We start from the raw sequence: 20,124 nt of genomic DNA, 5'->3' as shown, positions 1-20,124 counted from the left end.
ATAGTTTGTTTTGTAAGGAATAGTGCCATTATGATTCCTCGCACATTTTCATGTATATTCCTGCCAGGATTAAAATGGCTAAATAAACTCTTTAGAGGGGGATGGCTAGTCGGCAAGTTGTTGGACTAGACCACTGGCATAGGTGAGAATTTTTAATAGCATGCTTGTGAACCTCTCTGTTGTTCTCTCCATCGAGATCGAATAAAACGAATGCATTTCCATTCAATTGTGTTGTTACCTTATTTACTGACCCTTTGCTAACGATTGTGATTACATGCTTTATTTTGTTGCTTGCTTGGTACTTGCACAATACTAATGTCGTGTGAGTTATTTGCTTGCGAAGGACATTAACTATTGGCTTACTACTTGTGAGGGGCGAGTAAGCACTGCACGGTCCCATTGCGCACCTAGAATGGTGGGACTATGACAGTTGGTATCAGAGCAAGGTACGGAGTCATTCGCACAAGATGTCGAAGCTGACAAACGAAATGCGGTCCGATATCATCGACCAGCAGCTAGGGGAGCTTACTGGCGCTATAGATGCACATGTTAAAGGCCACAACTGGCAGGAGATCTTTGAAAAGATGGAGACGATCGATAACATAGCCAGTCGAGTGAGCGCACTTAAGAATAAACAAACCCCATGGGGGCATACTAGCCCTTCAAGCTCCCCTACGGACGAGCGAGATGGAGTAGTGGGAGAGGCCATAGACAGCCTAATGTCTACGGTGAACGAACTGACGGAAGACTTTCGAGCCACTGTAGAAGCATTAAAGATAGAAATGAGGCAAATAAATACCAAGCTGGCCTTCACCATGCAAGCAGTTGAAAATCAACGAGCTGCCCCAATGGGAGTGGACTATGGGCAGATCAAAGTACCAGAACCCCAAGCGTATGGAGGTGCGTGCGATGCCAAGAGCTCGAAAACTTTCTATTCGATATGGAACAATACTTTCGAGCAGTAAGACCAGACTCGGAGGAGATAAAGGTGACTATGGCCACCATATACCTAACGAATGATGCAAAACTGCGGTGGCGATCAAAATATGAGGACATCAAGAACAATAGATGTGTTATCGACACATGGGATCAACTACAGAAGGACCTCAAGAGCTAATTCCTTCCCGATAATGTGGACTACATGGCCCAGAGACACTTGAGAGAACTGAGGCAAACCGGCAATGTGAGAGACTACATGAAAGCATTCTTGGCACTCATTCTTGATATTCGCAATATGTTCGAGAAAGATAAGCTCTTCTACTTCCTGGAAGGGTTGAAACCTTGGGCCAGGATAGAACTACAAAGACAAAGAGTGCAAGATCCAGCTTCAGCGCTAGGGGCCACAGAGCGCCTAATGGATTACGTGACAGAAAGCCCCAGCAATCGAAGACCGCAACCGTCACCTCCGAATGCCAACAATAATAGGTTCCCTAAACCTACCTATGTCCCAAAGACTGGAGGAGGCGACAATAGGAAAGTTCCGAGCACAAGAGACCCTCCTCCTCGGACATTCAATGCATTCGGGACCAAACCCAGGCCGATGATGTGTTTCCTATGTAATGGCCCACATAGAGTGGCGGAATGTCCTCATAGAACAACCCTCAATGCCCTACAAGCTTTTATTCGTTCGTAAGAACTCGGGAAAATGCAAAAAGAAGAGACCATAGAAAGGGAAGATAATGCTCAGGTGGGGGCACTAAGATTCCTAAACGCCCTCAATAGACAAGTGGCTCAAGCCAAGAAAACCAATGAGAAAGGTCTCATGTTTGTAGATGCAACAATCAATGGGAAGACCACGACGAGTGTGATGGTGGATATAGGGGCCACCCATAACTTTTGCTCGGAAGGCAAAGCCCGAAGATTAAGCTTACACCTTGCCTATAGTGGGTCTGGCAAAGCAGGTACCTCTTAAATTGGGAAGTAGGGAGGACCTGATTATGGTCCAAATGGATGATTTTGACATTATTCTGGGTACGAACTTCCTGGTGGAGAAGAAGGCAATCCCCATTCCTGCTGCTAACAGCTTATTAATGATGGGAGAGCAAAGTGGAATAATCTCAGCATGAAGGAAGCAACTAAGTGATTCCAAGCTCTTATCAGCCCTCCCGTTCAAGAAAGGGCTAAGGCGTAGAAAGCCATCTTATGTGACTTTGATAGTAACCAAAGAAGGAGAGGATGATGAACCAACCCATCCCGTCGTGATGGAAGATTTGAAATCCTTTGAGGATGTGATGCCAGATAGTTTACCGAGGAACTTACCTCCTCGATGCGACATGGACCACAAAATTGAGCTGACCCCTAGAGTAAAATCCCCTACAAAGGCGCCATACCGAATGGCTCCCCCGGAGCTGACTGAACTGAGGAAGCAATTGACAGAGCTCTTGGAAGCAGGGTTCATTAGACCATCAAAAGCGCCGTATGACGCCCCGGTGCTGTTTCAGAAGAAGCAAGATGGAAGTCTATGCCTATGTGTGGACTATCAAGCATTGAACAAAGTCACTGTGCGCAACAAATATCCAATTCCGCTGATAGCATATTTGTTCGACCAGCTTAGCGGTGCCAAATTCTTCACCAAATTGGACTTAAGGTCGGGATACTATCAGGTGAGGATTGCCGAAGGTGATGAAGAAAAGACTACCTGTGTCACGCGATACGAGTCTTTTGAATTCTTAGTCATGCCATTTGGTCTTACCAATGTGCCAGCGACATTTTGCACGCTTATGAACCAAGTATTCTGAGACTTTCTTGACAAATTTATGGTAGTCTACCCTGCTGACATTGTAATCTATAGTTCCTTTCTTGAAGAACACATCAAACATATTCGGTTGGTGTTCCAAAGACTCCGGGAAAACCAACTGTTTGTGAAAAGGGAGAAGTCTACTTTCGCCAGAAGACAGATCAAATTTTTGGGCCATATAGTTGAGGAAGGAAGAATCCGCATGGACATGGAAAAGGTGAAGGCAATCCAGGAATGGAAAACTCCGGCCAATGTTAAAAAGCTTAGATCTCTCTTAGGGTTGGAAAACTACTATCATCGATTAGTGAAAGGTTACTCCAAAAAGACAACACCCTTTATGGAATTGCTAAAGAAGGATGTGCCATGGGAATGGGGTGAAGAGTGCCAAGTTGCATTTAAGGAAATAAAGGAAGCTATGATGAGTGATCCAGTTTTAGCACTTCCGGATGTCACAAAACCTTTTGAAGTGCAAACTGATGCATCTAAATTTGCGCTAGGTGGAGTCTTACTCCAGGACGATCACCATGTTACTTATGAAAGAAGAAAGCTGTCGAGGACAGAGAAGAACTACACTGCTCAGGAAAAGGAGATGCTTGCGGTAATTCACTGCTTAAAGACGTGGAGACACTATCTATTGGGGTCGAGATTCGTGGTGAAAACTAATAACTCGGCAGTTAGTCACTTTCTCACGCAACCAAAGCACGTTGGCAGGAGCTCATCACAGAATTCGACCTTCACTTTAAGCACAAGGCGGGAACCAAGAATCAGGTACCCTGAGCCGTAAGATGGAGTTCACAGCATTAAAGATGTTAGCAACTATGGTTGCTAGCACGATAAATACATCAATGCGAGATCTTATAAAGGGACACCTAGGGGGAAGATTCATGTGCACAGAACATTTTAAAACTCTGCAAGAAAGGGAAAACCCCCCAATTTTAGGAGGAAGATGGACTGTTATGGACGAAAGGGAATAGATTGTTCGTCCTAAGAGCTAGAGACCTGAGGAAGATGTTGCTATGTGAATGTTATGACACCCTATGGGCAGGACACCTAGGATGGCAAAGGACATATGCACTAATCAAACAAAGTTACTACTGGCCGCAAATGCGCGATGACATAATGGAATACACCTGAACTTGCCTCGTATGCCAACAGGACAAGGTGGAGAGACAGAAACTACCGGGGTTATAGGAACCACTCCTCGTACCTACTCGCCCCTGGGAGAGCGTATCACTTGACTTCATCACCAATCTTCCTAAGATCGGGAACCTAACAAGTATTTTGGTGGTGGTGGATAGATTCTCAAAATATGTGACTTTCATTCCGACCTCTAAATACTGCACGGCCAAGGAGACTACCCGCCTATTCTTCAAATTTGTGGTAAAATAATGGGGAGTGCCTCAACATATTTTCAGTGATTGAGATGCGAAGTTCACAGGGTCCTTCTGGACAGAGTTATTTAAGCTTCTCGGGTCGCAGCTTAACATCTCTTCTAGCTATCACCCGCAAATAGATGGACAGACCAAGAGATTCAATGGCATGCTGGAAGAATACCTACGACACTTCGTCAATGCCAACTAGAAAAATTGGGCGTAGCTCCTCAACGTAGCCCAATTCTGCTTCAATGCGCAAAAGGGTTCTCCCACGAACAAATGTCCGTTCGAGATAGTCAATAGCCAGAAACCCTTGCTGCCACATATTGTCGATGAATATGACGGAAAAAATCCAAAGGCCTTCAACTTCACCAAGGAGTGGAAGAGCAACATGAAGATAGCTAAAGCCTACTTGGAGAAGGCGACTGACCGAATGAAGAAATGGGCAGACAAAGAGCGAAGACCTTTAGAATCGAACATGGGAGACATGGTGATGGTGAAACTTACACGAGAACAATTCTGTTGGCTTCGAGATAAGACCCTAGATTGATGAGGAAGTATGAAGGGCCGATGCCAATCATCGTCAAGGTCGGGAAAGCCTCATATAAAGTAGTAACCCTAGAGTGGATGAAGGTGCACCTAGTGTTTCACGTGAGCAACCTCAAGCTATACCATCCAGACAAAGAAGATCCAGCACGCAATAAACCAGCTAGAGTCAACATCAACATCAAGCAGCCGAAGATCGTGAAGGAAGCGGAGGAGATCCTAGCCGAAAGAATCAGACATGTCCACCGACAACCAGTACGGGAGTATCTCATCAAGTGGAAGGGACTAGGAGACGAAGAGACTAGCTGGAAGAAAGAGATCAACCTGGCACCTTTCAAGCAGATGATTGAAGAGTTCAAAGCAGCTGAGTCATCGAGGATGTCGATAAAATAGGTGGGGGAGGATGTGAGAGTCACTCGTCCCTTGGTATTTTGGTTGTAAACACCAAGCCAAGTTTATCCAAGGCCATTAGTCAAGCCCATTGTCACTTGCTTGGATCATAGTTTGTTTTGTAAGGAATAGTGCCATTATGATTCCTCGCACATTTTCATGTATATTTCTGCCAGGATTAAAATGGTTAAATAAGCTCTTTAAAGGGGGGTGGCTAGTCAGCAAGTTGTTGGGCTAGACCACTGGCATAGATGAGAACTCTTAATAGCATGCTTGTAAACCTCTCTGTTGTTCTCTCCATCGAGATCGAATAAAACGAATGCATTTCCATTCAATTGTGTTGTTGCCTTGTTTATTGACCTTTTGCTAACGATTGTGATTACATGCTTTATTTTGTTGCTTGCTTGGTACTTGCACAATACTAATATCGTATGGGTTATTTTCTTGCGAAGGACATTAACGGTTGGCTTACTACCCTCGAAGGGCGAGTAAGCACTGCACGGCCCCGTTGCGCACCTAGAACGGTGGGACCGTGACATCTAGCATCATACCGCCAAGCAAAACGACCAACACAACCATTGCCACCTACAAGAGTAGTCTTAATAATATTAGCTTACTACCTCCTAGTAGCCTGATCTCCCCCATTTTTTTTAATATTTATCTTTAATTTTATTTTCTCAGAGCATTTACTTATTAATTATAATTACTTTTTTTTCAATATTTCTTTACAATTTCTTGGTGCAATAATACTTCCTTTAATTTATGTTAAAAAAATTATAATAATATCCTGTAATAACTTCTATCTAATTATAAAAAAATTTCGTCTCAATTTAGACCAGTTGTAAATAAAAATAAACTATATATTGTAATAAATTATTATATTTTTAGATTCTAGAACATTACATCCATATAGTAATAATTATCTATATACTGTAAAAAAATTATATGATAGTTGCATTTAAGGTTAAAATAGCATGAAATATTTATACGTAATTATTTGGAACAATAATTTATTTATTAAAGTTGTTATACCATCTATAAATTTCTTGGTATATAGTAGCTCGCTAGCAAGAACACTTTTTTGTTGAAGGCAAAATATTTTTAACTACAACTCCGTTAAGTTATTATCTAGTTATAAAATTAGTTTGGTCCTAGTTCTATAAGTATAGAGAAGTTTTATTGTTTGTCCATGATCGTGCCATGACTGTATCATTTTTGGATTTCCATAGAAATTAAAAAGAACGAGTTGATGAGATGTGGATAAATCTAGAAAAAAAAAAAAAGTGTTTGCGTTTTTCGATTAATGTTTTGTATGTTGTCCAACATTTTATTCTTAGACATTATTTTCAAAACTTTGTTTACTAAAACATATAATTACTTTCATGAAAACAAACTTCTTGTTAAGTTGTTTTCATTTACAACAATATATCCATGAACTTGTTATAAGTTACCCTTGTCGCTTTCCAAATCTTTCCTGGTCTATCATCAATATCTAGATAAAGATATGATTGGATTTGGATGGGATAAATATTTAATAAAATCCACTAAATAGGATAAGATAAAATCTAATTAAAGATATTTGGTTTATCTTTATTTTATTTATGAGCATTTATATTATGTTATTCTTTATGCCCTATATATAATGGTTAAATCGTAAACGGTGAAATCCAAAAACTAAATTCAAAAACCATATAGGTTTGGTTTCCGATCAACTTCAACGTCACATCTATCCCCTCTTGAGACAATTCTACTTTCATGCACAAAGTCTTCGTACCAAGTAATTTGTAACCGTAATTAATCTAAAATCTCTAATATTATATATATATATATATATATAAATATATATATAAATCAAACTTCAGGTATCCAAAAACTACTAGACAAATTGAACCTTCATTATAACCCTATCTAGATTCACAATAAATAATGTGACATACATCATCTAGTGTACCAACATACCTATCAAAAGTATACTTATCATTATTTGATTAATTTATATTTAGTAATACTTATCAATCAATTATTCACTTATCCATATCTAAAGTATATTAATATGTTAACCAATAAAATGGTAAATAAGCTTTTAGTAGATATATTGATAGATTAAATAGTGCTTGTAGCATTATTTGCTCCACAATACATTCCAAATTAAAACAAGGTGGCCTTGTTTGCATATGACTACCAAAAGAAAAGAAAAGAAAAAAAATATATATATATATATATATATATAAATATTCATAGAGGCTAGCATGAGGACAGACCGCATGGCTTATATGCGGACCAAACATGTGATGAAATTTCCTGCCCTTCGATTTGCACTGCTGGCATCTACGGCCCAACTTCAAAGCAACTCTCACGTGAGAATGGCTAGCCAAATTTCCCCTGAGCCCTTCCCGCTCACATTCCCGCTCTCACCAGCTCGAAAGGACTTTGCCAAAATTCCCAATCACACCAGTAGTAACCAGCCAAAATTCCCAATTGCACCAGCAGCAACCAGCATTGTCATCCTTGCAAACCCACCAGATTGCACCGCCATTGCCACAGCATTGCCATCTTGCAAACGCACCTGCTCGCACCACGATTGCCACCCTTCTCTGTACCCACCAGCTCATAATCTTCTACTCTGCATGTCTATATTCTGGCTCTTCGTATCTGTGAGTGAGTGAGTTTATGTTTTGTAATTTTTTTTTTCATTCTGTTTTTTATGTTGGTGATTTTATATAATCTTGCATAATTGAAATTGTTAAATGTGGGATTGTGATTTGGGTTGAGAAATAACTTGAACGAAGGCCAATCTTCATGATGATTTTTGAAAATTGAGAAAATGATACTTTTCGCAGAAAAAGCATGAATGTATACATGTTGTTTTTCTTTCCTGGTGTATAAATACTGTTGTTCATGCATACTGTTCATGCATACTGTTCATTGTGTAATAATCAACTCACTTAGTCTATCATAATAATATCACCAAAGAGATATTTACACCACTTGTTTTCGGAGTATACGAATGGCCAATCCATGCATGCTATACAAGAGAAAATAAGTTTGTTATAATTGGAATACAAAGTAATTCTATTTTGTAATTCCTATATCTACACACACACACACACATAAAGACATATGTATATATATCCTTGAATAAGAATTTTAAATAATTATAATACCCTTAATATGTATCAATATTTTTGTTTCCCTTTATCTAGCAAAGATGTAATTATTTCATTGTTTTGCAACTTATATTTTTCATTTTTATATGTACTATTAACCTTTTTGAACCCCATGATTCAGATTTATTTATTTATTTATTTTTTCTGTTGATGCACGCATATTTGTTTCTTTCATTATAGAGTGTGCTGAATTAGCAACCATAATGCAAACTCGGCAGATTTTGGCTGAAGTGCCTTTATTTTTGCAATATTTTTCTCTTCTATTTAGAAACTAAACTTTCTTAAAATAAAAGATATTACCACCTCTCATAATGGTTTTGCTTTGCCATCTACCAGGTTACAAATTGATCAATAGGAAGCTCGTTTGAGTGTAGAATAGTTGGAAGCAAATTCAGATTGGAAACATGAGTGTAGAACAGTTGGAAGTAAATTCAGATTGTAGACGAGTTGAAGACATATCCTTGCTGTCACATTCAAAATCCGTGGATGACGTTTACATTCCCCAAGTGGCCGAAAACTGCAAACCAAAGGTTGGACAAGAGTTTGAATCGATAGATGGAGCACATGAGTTCTACATTAAATATGCAAAAGAGGTGAGGTTTAGTGTTCGTAGCAGTTCGACTAAGAGATGTAAAGGTGCAAAAGAAGTTGTCAGGAAAAAATTTGTGTGTTTTAAGGAAGGAGTATCTTCTATAAAGGACGGTGAGAGAAAAAGGTGTCGGGGGATGACAAAAGAAAATTGTAAAGCTAAACTTGCCGTGGTTAGGTCAAAAACGGGGAAATTTGTCATCACTGTATTTGTTGAAGAACATAGTCATCCATTATCAACCCCTCGAAGAGTGCATTTATTGAGATCACATCGTAGTGTGTCTAAAGCCAAGAAGTCACTAACTTTGCAGTTTTCAGCAGCAAATGTGCCAACTCATCAACAAATAAGCATTCTTGAATTTGAAGCTGGAGGTATAGAGAATATTGGGTGTACAAAGAAGGATATATATAACCATGAAGCTAAGGTGCAGAATGAATTAAGAGGACAAGATGCAGAACTTTTAAAGGAATATTTCCTAACCGAGCAAGAAAAGGATCCATGCTTCTTTTTTAAAATAGATGTAGATGATGGTGGTAAATTGAAGCGTTGTTTTTGGGCTGATTCGGTGTCTAGAAGAGCTTATGGATGTTTTAGTGATGTAGTTGTATTTGATACAACTTACAACACTAATCAATATGGTATGATATTTGCACCCTTGGTGGGGGTGAACAATCATGGTTAAACGGTGCTTTTTGCATGTGCCTTTTTAAGTGATGAAAAAACGGAATCATTTGTTTGGTTGTTTGAGCTATTAAAGGATAGCATGCTGACGAACAACCCAAAAATGATCATTAATGATCAAGATCCTGCAATGACAAAGGCTATAGTTCAGAGCTTACCGAATACATTTCATAGGTATTGTAGTTGGCACATACTTGAGAAGTTCTCTACGTATTTAAATGCGATCACCTATAGAGATTTTTATAAGGACTTCCAACAATGCATTTGGGAATTAGAATGCCCTGAAGAGTTTGAAAGAAAATGGGTGACTACCATCGAGAAGGCAAGCCTAGATAACAATGATTGGTTAAAATCAATATTTGAGCTACGTTCAAGATGGGTGCCTGCATATGTTAACCATATATTCTCAGCTGGAATGTCAAGTAGCCAACTGCAGAAAGCTCCCATGCATTTTTCAAGAAATATGTTTCGAAGAGAAACTTATTGATGGATTTCATACTTCGATTTAATAGGGCGCTTGCACAGCAACGTCACGAAGAATTAGGGGCTGATCACGTTGATATTAATGAGAATCTTGTTTTGAAATTTCCATTGGAAATGGAAAAGCAAATGACTAAGATTTACACATGCAAGATTTTTCTTAAGTTTCAAGATGAGTTGCGGAATAGCTCAGTAATAATGCCACAATTTGTTCGTGAAAATGCTACACACAAAATGTATGTGGTCGAGAGTAGTCCAAAAGAACGTGTTCGTAGAGTGCGGGAAATTGCTTATGATAAAGAATTGGACTTTGCATCTTGTCCATGTAAGAAGTTTGAGAGTGAAGGACTCTCCTGTAGACATATCTTGGCATTTTTGAGACTGTTTGGTAACATTCCTTTGCCAAATCAATATATAATGAAAAGGTGGACTAGAGGTGTAAAATGTCAAATAATAACCGATAAGCAAGGTGTTGAGATAGGTGGACAGCGTAGTTCAATGTTGACTTGGCGAGCTAAACTATTCCAACTTGCTTCGGAAGTCATTGATAAAGCCATAATATATGAAGAGGCAAGTGTAATTATGAATGATGGTCTTCAAAGTTTGCTAGGCAAGATTGAATCCATAGTTAGCAACACGAAAAGTGGAGGCATTTCTGAAAAAGGTAGCACTGCTCATGACTATGAGGCTTTGAAAGACCCATCTGTTGTGAGGGCAAAGGGATATAGACAAAGATTAAAAAGGGGAAAGGAGAAGGCAACAAATGCCGCAAAGTATAGAGGTTGACGTTGCAATGGATGTGGAAAAATTGGGCAATCGCACGACAAAAGAAACTGTCCACTCCTCAACAATCCGTAAGAAAATAATACATTTACTATTTATTATTCTTATGCAATTTGTATGATCATACTCTGTACAAACCATGCTGCTCATCTATATAGGTCTTCACAAAATGAGGAAAGTCCTCAGCATGCCTCGGAATATGATTCTAAAGCTGATAGTTTGTCTTCCACAGGTATGAAACTACGTGGTATCGTATGGTCTTCGATATTTCATTGAACTAACATGCTGCTAATCTAAGGACGTGCTGGACTTTGGCCGGTCTGCATGAGAAAATGAAAGGATGACCTATCTTGCAACAATTTGGGAGAAGAAGTTGTTTTTTTATTTTGGTGTGCTTGTCTGGGATTTTCTATCTTATAGCAAGCACTATCATCTGACTATATAAAATAGAGATGTGTTTTGATTATTGGATTGAATGTATACTGGTTTTTCCATATATTCACGTGCTACTCTTTATGTTTGGAACATTTAATTTCTGTACATCATGATAAATGAAGAGAAGAGCAGCCATTTTTGCAACAGATTATCTTCTTCCACATACCACTGCCATTTTGCTCTACTTCAATATTCTAATCTGTCATGTTATTGATTTACTTCTAAAATGCCACATTGTACTTCACCACCTTAGTTTATTTGTTAGAAGACTTATTGGCCTGTTTATTTCATCTTTCTCATGTTTTTTCTATGCCTGTTTATTGGACTTATGCTTATTAGGAATTTTCTGGCCTCTACTTAGGTGTATTTGTCAATGGATAGATTGGTATCTCAAAAAGAGATCTAAAAAGTCCTAAGCTAGATGAAGCACACAGAAATATCCTATGGGACATTAATAATCGAAACGAAAAAGGAAAGTGCTCTAAGGAATAGGATGCTCAATGCTGTGGTAAATTCTGCATAGAACAAAAAGCTGATATTTTGTTCGTTGGTTTTGTAGAAAACTAGATTATTTTCATGGGATTCTGTCATTGGTTGGTATATTTGTTAACTAGGATAAAAAAGGTACAAACTAGTACAGAAAACTTAAGAAAGTAAGAAACTTAAGAAAACAAGCTTCGTGATTACTGTTCACGCATACTGTTCACGTAAACTGTTTACCTGCATTTAAACATTCTTCTTTTTCTTACTTTTTTTTTCTTTTTCTGTCATATTGCAATAACTATCAGCTTAGTTACTAAAAGAGAGTTAAGTTATGATTATAGACTTCTTAAATTGCCATGTATTGGAAACATGAAGTCTTGTTTGATTATTTGACTAAATGTATGCTAGTTTGCTTTTAGTCTAGTTTGCCGTTTATTTACCAATGTGGTTTACTTCAGTTAGCAGGAAAGAGAAGTTGGAGATTGATGTTTATACACAGGTATTTTAGCAAAAATAAATAAAAAATCTAAAAAAAAAAAGGATGTTTAAACACAGATGAACAATACACGTAAACAGTGCACATAAACAGTTACGTAAACAGTATCTCGGCAGCAACATAGCTTGGCAGCAACACAAGCTGGAGATTGATGTTTATACACAGGTATTTTAGCCCCAAAAAAAATTTAAAAAAAAAATCTAAAAAAAAAAAAAGATGTTTAAACACACGTGAACAGTGCGCATGAACAGTCATGTAAACAGTATCTCGGCAGCAACACAAGCTGGAGATTGATGTTTATACACAGGTATTTTAGACCCAAAAAAAATTAAGAAAAAAAGTCTAAAAAAAAAAAAAGATGTTTAAACATGTGTCTGAACAGTCACGTAAACAGTATCTCGACAGCAACACAAGCTAGAGATTGATGTTTATACATAGGTATTTGAGCCCCAAAAACAATAAAAATAAATCTAAAAAAAAAAGGATGTTTAAACATAGGTGAACAGTGCACGTAAACAGTACACATAAACAGTAGCTCGGCAGCAACTCAAGCTGGAGATTGATGTTTATACACAGGTATTTTAGCCAAAAAAAAATTTAAAAAAATCTAAAAAAAAAAGATGTTTAATACAGATGAACAGTACACATAAACAGTACACGTAAACAGTAGCTCGGAAGCAACGTAGCTCGACAGCAATATAAGCTGGAGATTGATGTTTATACGCAGATATTTTAGCCAAAAAAAATCAAAAAAAAAAAGATATTTAAACATAGGTGAACAGTGCACATGAACAATAGCTCGGCAACAGCACTAGCAGCAACACAGCAAGCTCGGCGACAGCAAAAACAAGCTCGGCAGCAACACAGTAGCTAGGCAACAGCACTAACAGCAACACAACAAGCTCGGCAGCACCAGCAACAGCACCAACAGCAATACAGGAGCACCAGCAACAGCACCAGCAGCAACACAGCAAGCTCGGCAGCACCAGCAACAGCATTAGCAGCAATACAGGAGCACCAGCAACAACACCAGCAACAACAGACAAGCTCGGCAGCAGCAACAACAAGCTCGGCAGCACCAACAACAGCACCAGCAGCAATACAGGAGCACCAGCAACAGCACCAGCAGCAACACAGCAAGCTCAGCAGCACCAGCAACAGCACCAGCAGCAATACGGGAGCACCGGCAACAGCACCAGCAGCAACACAGCAAGCTCGGCAGCAGCAACAACCACTAAATATAAGGCAAAAGCAGAAACATGTAATTCGATAGATGACTTTATACTGTGTGCCCAAGTTGCTCTCTTGTGTGTGCAAGAAGTCGCAGCAGATAGACCAAACATGGCAGATGTTGTGTCAATGCTTGGAGGATATGCAGTAACTCCCCCACATCCAAACGGGAGAGGTTGGGAGCATTGAAACTGATAAGGCAATCACAAAAGACTATCATCCAGCCATATATTATTGACAGCAAAGAAAATCAAATAAAAAATGTTTTGACTGGGTTTGATTAATTTATAAAGCAGATAACTTTTAATATGCAAATGCTGTCACAGGACCTTTTTTCTTTCTTTTTGAAATTAAATATCATCACAAGACTAGCAAGCATGGTATTATTTTACCTAGAAAAGATAGGTACTCAACTAACAAGTGAAACTCAAAGAAGGTTAAGATAGCAGTAAGTGATCAATGATGAAATAAAGAATGTATCCTACATGGCTTGGAGGGATATGCTTTCCGCTCAGAAGGTCTAGCAGAACAGTTCCATAACTGTATATTACACTCTCCGGGATGACCCTACCTGCATAAATTTAGCCCCTGAAGTGTTGAAATCTAATAGCCACAACCAAGAACAAGAAGCAATAAATCAATAAAATAAAAAAAGAAAAATGCAGAGGTTTTCTTAATTGTTACAAGTGTAGCAAATGCAAGCTCTACCAACTATTTAAAAGATGGTCAATGTTGACAGTAAAATATCCCATATTACAAAGTACAAAACCAATATATCCTTTTCACCACAACAAATTACGAACCAATAAAAGTACATCTAGTCATAACTCATAATCAATATCTTCCTTGGCCCTTCTACGAAAGTTGACAAAAAGGTTAATCCAGTGAATGCATTATTTTTCCCACTTCATTGTGACAAATTTGTATGGAAGACAAACTTAGATTTGAATTATGTAAGCTCAACTCTCAATAAGACATTTCTCAGTTGGTGGAATCATCCCGACAATAAGAATGGATTTAGTACATGATGCTCCTCAAACATTTTGAATTAATACAGCTCACTATAAATTATCAGCAAACTGAATTAAATGAATATAAACTTCAGTTTGGCCACTGATTCTGCAATTTAAGTTTACATAGAAGGAGCAATTGCTTCTATTTAGATAACTATAATAATGGAATATATATCACTGTCCACATTGCAATTAGAAGCAACCATTAAGGCACTGTAAAGACTGATGCTCAAAGTCAACATAGCTTAGACCAAGAGATTTCTCTTTATCTCAATTCTAAGGATGATAGCTGCTTCACGACTGGGGTTTACTTTGGCAGTCAACCCTCAACATTTTGGGTCAACCATTAGTTTCATAAACTGGCACACCATTTATCCAGAGGTAAGGACCAATCTTACAACCACAGGGGCTCAAACAAGTGATAAAGGTCTATTGCAATTTGCATCTCGATCAAATCCAGTTTTTATAGTTTTGTACTATATTCATTGCAATTTGCATCTTGATCCAAATCCAGTTTTTATAGTTTTGTATTATATTCATTGACCGGTTTCTGAATTTTTCAAGTTGGATTACAGGAGGATCTTGACTATTTCTTTCTTGTATTTGTCTTGACAACTCTCTTCACTTTTCACTGTATCAATAACAATTCTTCATTCTTCTCCATTTCTCCCAATAGTTCACTTTTACTCTAATTAATGTCTATATCCAATATTAGAAATGAATATCTATTTACATTTAAATCCCTTTATCAAATAAAAATCAAAGAGAAGGCATTAACAATGTAAGAAAAACTGGCATACCTGTCCTCAAAAACTCAGGTGGAGTATAAGCCAGGTTAGTGCTATAGCTTTTTCCATCTCGACTATTCTTCATAAGGCCAAAACTAGATAACCGTGGGTCACCATCCTATCATTTATAAAAAAAAAAAAAAAAATTAAGTTGAACAAAAGTCCAGTTGGTTCATAAATAACGCCACAATTTATGCTCCTTCTAGAGATGAATGAGGCAAATAATGAACAGGATGAGAAAAGTTTATAAAGAAAAATAAAAAGAAGCAAAAGGATATCAATTCAACATCTTAAACGCTATACAAATTTTCAGTAAACAAGGACAAACATTTCTCTACTATAACAATTTCTAACCTTTATTTCCACCAATCATTTTTAAAAACCTCTCTAGCTTTGCATAAAGAAGGTGCATTTAGAATATGGACAATTTAAATTACTGCACTATAGCTTTCCGTGTTGCAATGATCAAGTGCTTGTGCAATGTAATATGCAACTCTCACACACATCTCCCATGGCAGTCGCTGTTTCTCCCCTAAAACAAAAAACTTATATTGAGAAAAAGCACGGTAAAAGGGAGACCAGGAATACATGGCCAGCAACAATTTAATAAAATAAGAATAGTCACACTTGCAATAAAACATCAATTGCTAAAAATATTGTAAAAAGGATAGGAAATAATACATTAAAAAAAAAAAAAAACACAGTCCATAGAGCTAATATATTTAAAGGACAAAACATCTCAAATGAACAATATCATAGAAACTTGAATGAGTAAAATCCAGTACTACTAGTTTCACTATTGAGTAACTTGTAGTTTAAGATTAATTTCTCTTTGCGTCTTTTATTATATATGAATTTTTAATTTTGAATCTCTCTATTAGTAGATTCCTTATCACTAACTATCCTTGATTAAGACCAACTTATGGTTTAACCACTAGAATAAATAAAAATAAACACATAAATAAAATAATTCATTGAAATGGTATGAAATTAGAGGGTCCACAAAAATCAACAGTGGTTATATCCATAAAGACCAAAGAAACATACAGTGAAAGAGATGTTTAGAGAGAGTATCATTAGGCATATACTCCGCTACTAACAACCGCTCGCCTCCCTCAGCACATCATCCACAGAAGTCTAACAAGCTTCTCAACTCTAGATATTGGAGCCACAATCTTAAAAAAGAAAGCAATTTCTTGAATATTTGCTCCCAGTAAACAATGAGATCCATAGAATAAACAAAATAATTCAAAAGAGTTTATTACATTATGATTTCTAGAAGCCTAAGTAAATAAGAATAACTATATACATTAAATGATTACCCAAAAAAAATAAAAAATAAAAACACTTTAAAAGCAATGAAACAAAAAGAGAAACATTATTATTTTTTTTTTTTAAAAGAACAGAACTGAACCAAAATGAAAAAAAAAAAAAATATATATATATATATATATATATAACATAAAAACACAAACAGAAGTATAGAAAAATCAAAATGAAGGAGAGGAAGGAAGGAATGGCAAAGAACCCACACTCCAACGGCAAGGCACTAACGGCGGCGACTCTTTCTGGTTCCGAAGGGTGGCTGGTTGGGCTGGGTTTGAGATTTTTGAAATAATCAGGTCGGTGGCTGGTTGGGCTGGTTCCAAACGGGGAGATGCGAGCGGGAAGGGGTGGAAGCAGAGGAGAAGAAGAATTTTGGCAAAGGTGGTTCCAGCTGATGCGAGGGGGAATGCAAGCTGCTGTCAGCGGGAAGGGGAGATTTTGCCAAAATTCTCACGTGAGAGTTGCAATTCCATCTGGACCATTGATGCCAGGTATGAAAATCCAATGGTCTTTATTCTCTCATGTTTTTTGTCCGCATATAACCCATGCGATCGGTCCTCATGCTAGCCTCTCTGTATATATATTTATATATGTATTATTCTGCTAGTTTTGTTATCATGTAATCAGCCCAATAAAAGAATGGAGCAGCCTTTGAAGCATCAAAGAGAGTAATCTCCTCCATTGCTTGACCTACAAGCTTCCCTGCAATCCTTTTAGACTCTTCAATCCCCATGAACTTGGCATAAGTTGCCTTGTCGCTTTCCAAATCTTTCCTAGCTGTCTTTTCTAATTCCTTGGACGACTTTATAGGAATGTCAACGGGATAGGACGGGATCGGTTTTTAAAATACCGTCCCCATCCCGACGGGGAAATTTTAATTCCATCCCCACAGTTTTCCCCGTTTCTTAGATGCAAGGCGGGGTGGTTTTTCCCCTTTTTTTAATTGATTTTTTTATAGAAATTTATATAAATTTTTATTTCTTATGAATAAAATACAAATAAAATGACTAAAATGCAATAAAAATATAATAAAATACATCAAGATCCAAAATAAAAATACAATAAAATACATTAAAGCGCAAACTAGCTTCGGGCATAATTTACCCAAAAAAAATAGCATAATGCATAAACACAGCTGTATTTATATATATATATATATATATATATATATATATATATATATATTGTTTCATAAAACAATTTCCAAAGTCCCATCTAAATGGAATAGAAGGCCACCAGCCACCCAACCAAACACATCATGCATTGAATTGAAGTGTCTTCACCAAGTACTTGTTTTAGAAAAGCAACCGCATTTCCATCACTACCACCACCATCAACGTTGTTGACTCCCCATCCCCCTTTGATGATCACCCCTTCAATTCCGATCAAACTAGGTCCCATTTTTAATTAACTGTACGTGTAAGGCTAAAAAACTCATATTATCACATCACATATCAAATATATATAAATAACAGCAAAACCCAATAATTCTTTTCGGCTACTTTTTTTTTTTTAACTTATGATTTTTTAAAAGAATTTCATGAGAAAATATACTCGATTTTAATTTTAATTAACAATTTTAGGCAATTGTTTTTTTATTTGTTATCAATTAACAATTTTTAAATTCAATATATTGTCTTGTTTAAAAGAAATCCAAGTGATGAAAGTGCTGTCTCCTTAAATTATGATTGTGAGTTTATAAATTCATAATTCCAAAAAAAAAACAAAAAAAATTCAACCATATCATTTTTTTTTTTTATTACACCATAAATGGCGGAGAGGGATTTTTTACCCAGATTAAAAATTGAAGCTTGAATTTGGACGTATTCTCTTGTGTGAACCACTAGATCAAACCTATAAATCATTCATATCATTTGATGAAGCATATCGATATATCAAATATTTATTGCTCATAAAATTTCCTGGCACCATAACTGTTTAGGGGAAATCAATAAATGGCTCTTGCAATTCTTTAAAAGACTTTTAAGTAGTTAAGGGCAAAGACATCTTTAAGAAATATAATCGGGGCGAAGATACCTTATGTCAAAAGTAATTTTGTAGAGTCCTTAATCTGTCCTCTCTAACAAGATTAAAAAAAAAAAAAAAAAAAAAGAGAGATCCTACTAGCAAGCAGGTGGCGGTGAACTCAACCAGTCAACCAAGTGGCGCGGCGGTGAAGCAGTAGGTGGCTGTGAAGGCTGAAGCAGCAGGTGGGTGTGGCGACAGTGTCGGCACTTGGCAAGAAGAAAATGAAATGAGGAAAGCTGGAGTGGAGAGGAGGGGTTACGGGTTAGGGTCTGACTCCTATCTAGGCTGTTTTTTTTTTTTTTTAATAAATTGGGAATAATATATATATATATATATATATCGAGCCGGATTCAGGTCGGGGTATTTATTCCTCGGGCCCAGCCTGGCCTCGAATCGGTTTTTAATCCCTTGTCCCGAACCCACCCCACCATCTTGATTTTTTGGAGAAAAACCGCCCCGTTAGGGGTAGTGCACAACAATTTTCGGGATATGCTGGGCAAATTGCTATCCCTACGACTCTGTGATTCCTTGAATGTCGTCTAAGATCTAAAATGCCAACCCTAAACACCAAGCATACTTCCTCATCCTCTCAACTTCCATTTCATTCCCTTCTCCAGTTATCGCCCCACAAACTACGGAAGCCTCTATGAGCTTTGCGGCTTTATTAACATGAATATACTCCAACTCTTTCAAGCTAATTTCCTTTCCTTTTCAACGAAGATCCAAGAGTTGTCCCCCCATAAACCCCAACGAGCCAACAGCAGAACCCAGTTCAACAATGGTTCTAACAACACGGTCGATGGAAACTAATTCTTCTCTGCTATATGCTGGAAGGGAAGGGAGAGAAGGGCACCAGCAGCAAGAATTGCAGTTTCTTCACCAAACACCTTTTGAGTTGTGGGCTTTCCACGTCTAATATCGTCATTGTCCATGCACGGTAGGTTGTTGAAAATCAACGTTGTTGCGTGAATCATTTCGACAGCACAAGCTGATGGCATTACTAAATGCTCATCGCCTCCTACTAGTTCACATGAAGCTAAACATAAAATTGGACGTATGCGTTTTCCGTGGGATAGAAGAGCATACCTCATGGCCTTGTGGATTTCCTCAGGATGTTGCAAGGGCATGGCCTTTTCTAATGCTTCATTAACCTTTATTGCCTTCATGGTAATGAATTCTTCGTCCAACTTCAATAGAGGATAATGGGGTTGGACAAAAGATGATGAATCTTCAACATTATTAATGGCGGCCCTTATATTGTTTCGGGAAACAAATTTGAGGTGACCAAATGGTTTTCTAGTTGGGAATTTCAGGCCAATATTAATGGTGGGATTTCTAGGGATATTGGTTGCAAAGAGTGCCATTGAAAATGTTGTCAATTGGAAAAAAGACGTTCTTGTTTTGATAGGGTTGCCCTTGTCGTCTAACTAGCTTATTTATATACAAATTAAGATGATTCCGATAAAAAATACGACTATCATACTGTATACCTTATTTGACTCTATAATTCCTCACACGTTGAACATGCATTATCTTAGTTATCATCTTATTTTATTAATTATTTGTTGTAGATTCATTG

The 20,124-nt window shown here is 37.4% G+C and overlaps 3 protein-coding genes across 3 annotated transcripts; 2 read left to right on the top strand and 1 right to left on the bottom strand.

The window, feature by feature from the left end:
* Positions 1 to 8,617: 8,617 nt before the first annotated feature.
* On the top strand, positions 8,618 to 9,484 carry LOC132803510 (protein FAR1-RELATED SEQUENCE 5-like). Its single transcript, XM_060816703.1, has one exon. It carries the CDS (start codon positions 8,618 to 8,620, stop codon positions 9,482 to 9,484), a length of 867 nt encoding a protein of 288 aa, XP_060672686.1.
* Positions 9,485 to 9,969: 485 nt separating this feature from the next.
* Positions 9,970 to 10,749, top strand: LOC125422106 (protein FAR1-RELATED SEQUENCE 9-like). The gene has a single exon (XM_060816702.1). The coding sequence runs from the start codon at positions 9,970 to 9,972 to the stop codon at positions 10,747 to 10,749; it is 780 nt and encodes a 259-aa protein (XP_060672685.1).
* Positions 10,750 to 17,112: 6,363 nt separating this feature from the next.
* On the bottom strand, positions 17,113 to 19,909 carry LOC107416313 (geranylgeranyl pyrophosphate synthase 7, chloroplastic). The gene is given in 3 exon segments (XM_016024799.3): positions 17,113 to 17,323; positions 19,066 to 19,357; positions 19,360 to 19,909. Coding segments are annotated over 3 exon segments (1,053 nt in total).
* Between the last annotated feature and the right edge of the window lie 215 nt (positions 19,910 to 20,124).

The sequence above is a fragment of the Ziziphus jujuba genome, chromosome 4 (assembly GCF_031755915.1).
Source record: "Ziziphus jujuba cultivar Dongzao chromosome 4, ASM3175591v1".
Lineage (NCBI taxonomy): Eukaryota > Viridiplantae > Streptophyta > Magnoliopsida > Rosales > Rhamnaceae > Ziziphus > Ziziphus jujuba.
This window is presented reverse-complemented; position numbering and strand designations above follow the sequence as displayed.

Excerpts from the sequence above, each read along its gene's own strand:
- LOC132803510 (XM_060816703.1), top strand. The coding sequence starts at position 8,618 with ATGAGTGTAGAACAGTTGGAAGTAAATTCAGATTGTAGACGAGTTGAA.
- LOC125422106 (XM_060816702.1), top strand. The coding sequence starts at position 9,970 with ATGGATTTCATACTTCGATTTAATAGGGCGCTTGCACAGCAACGTCAC.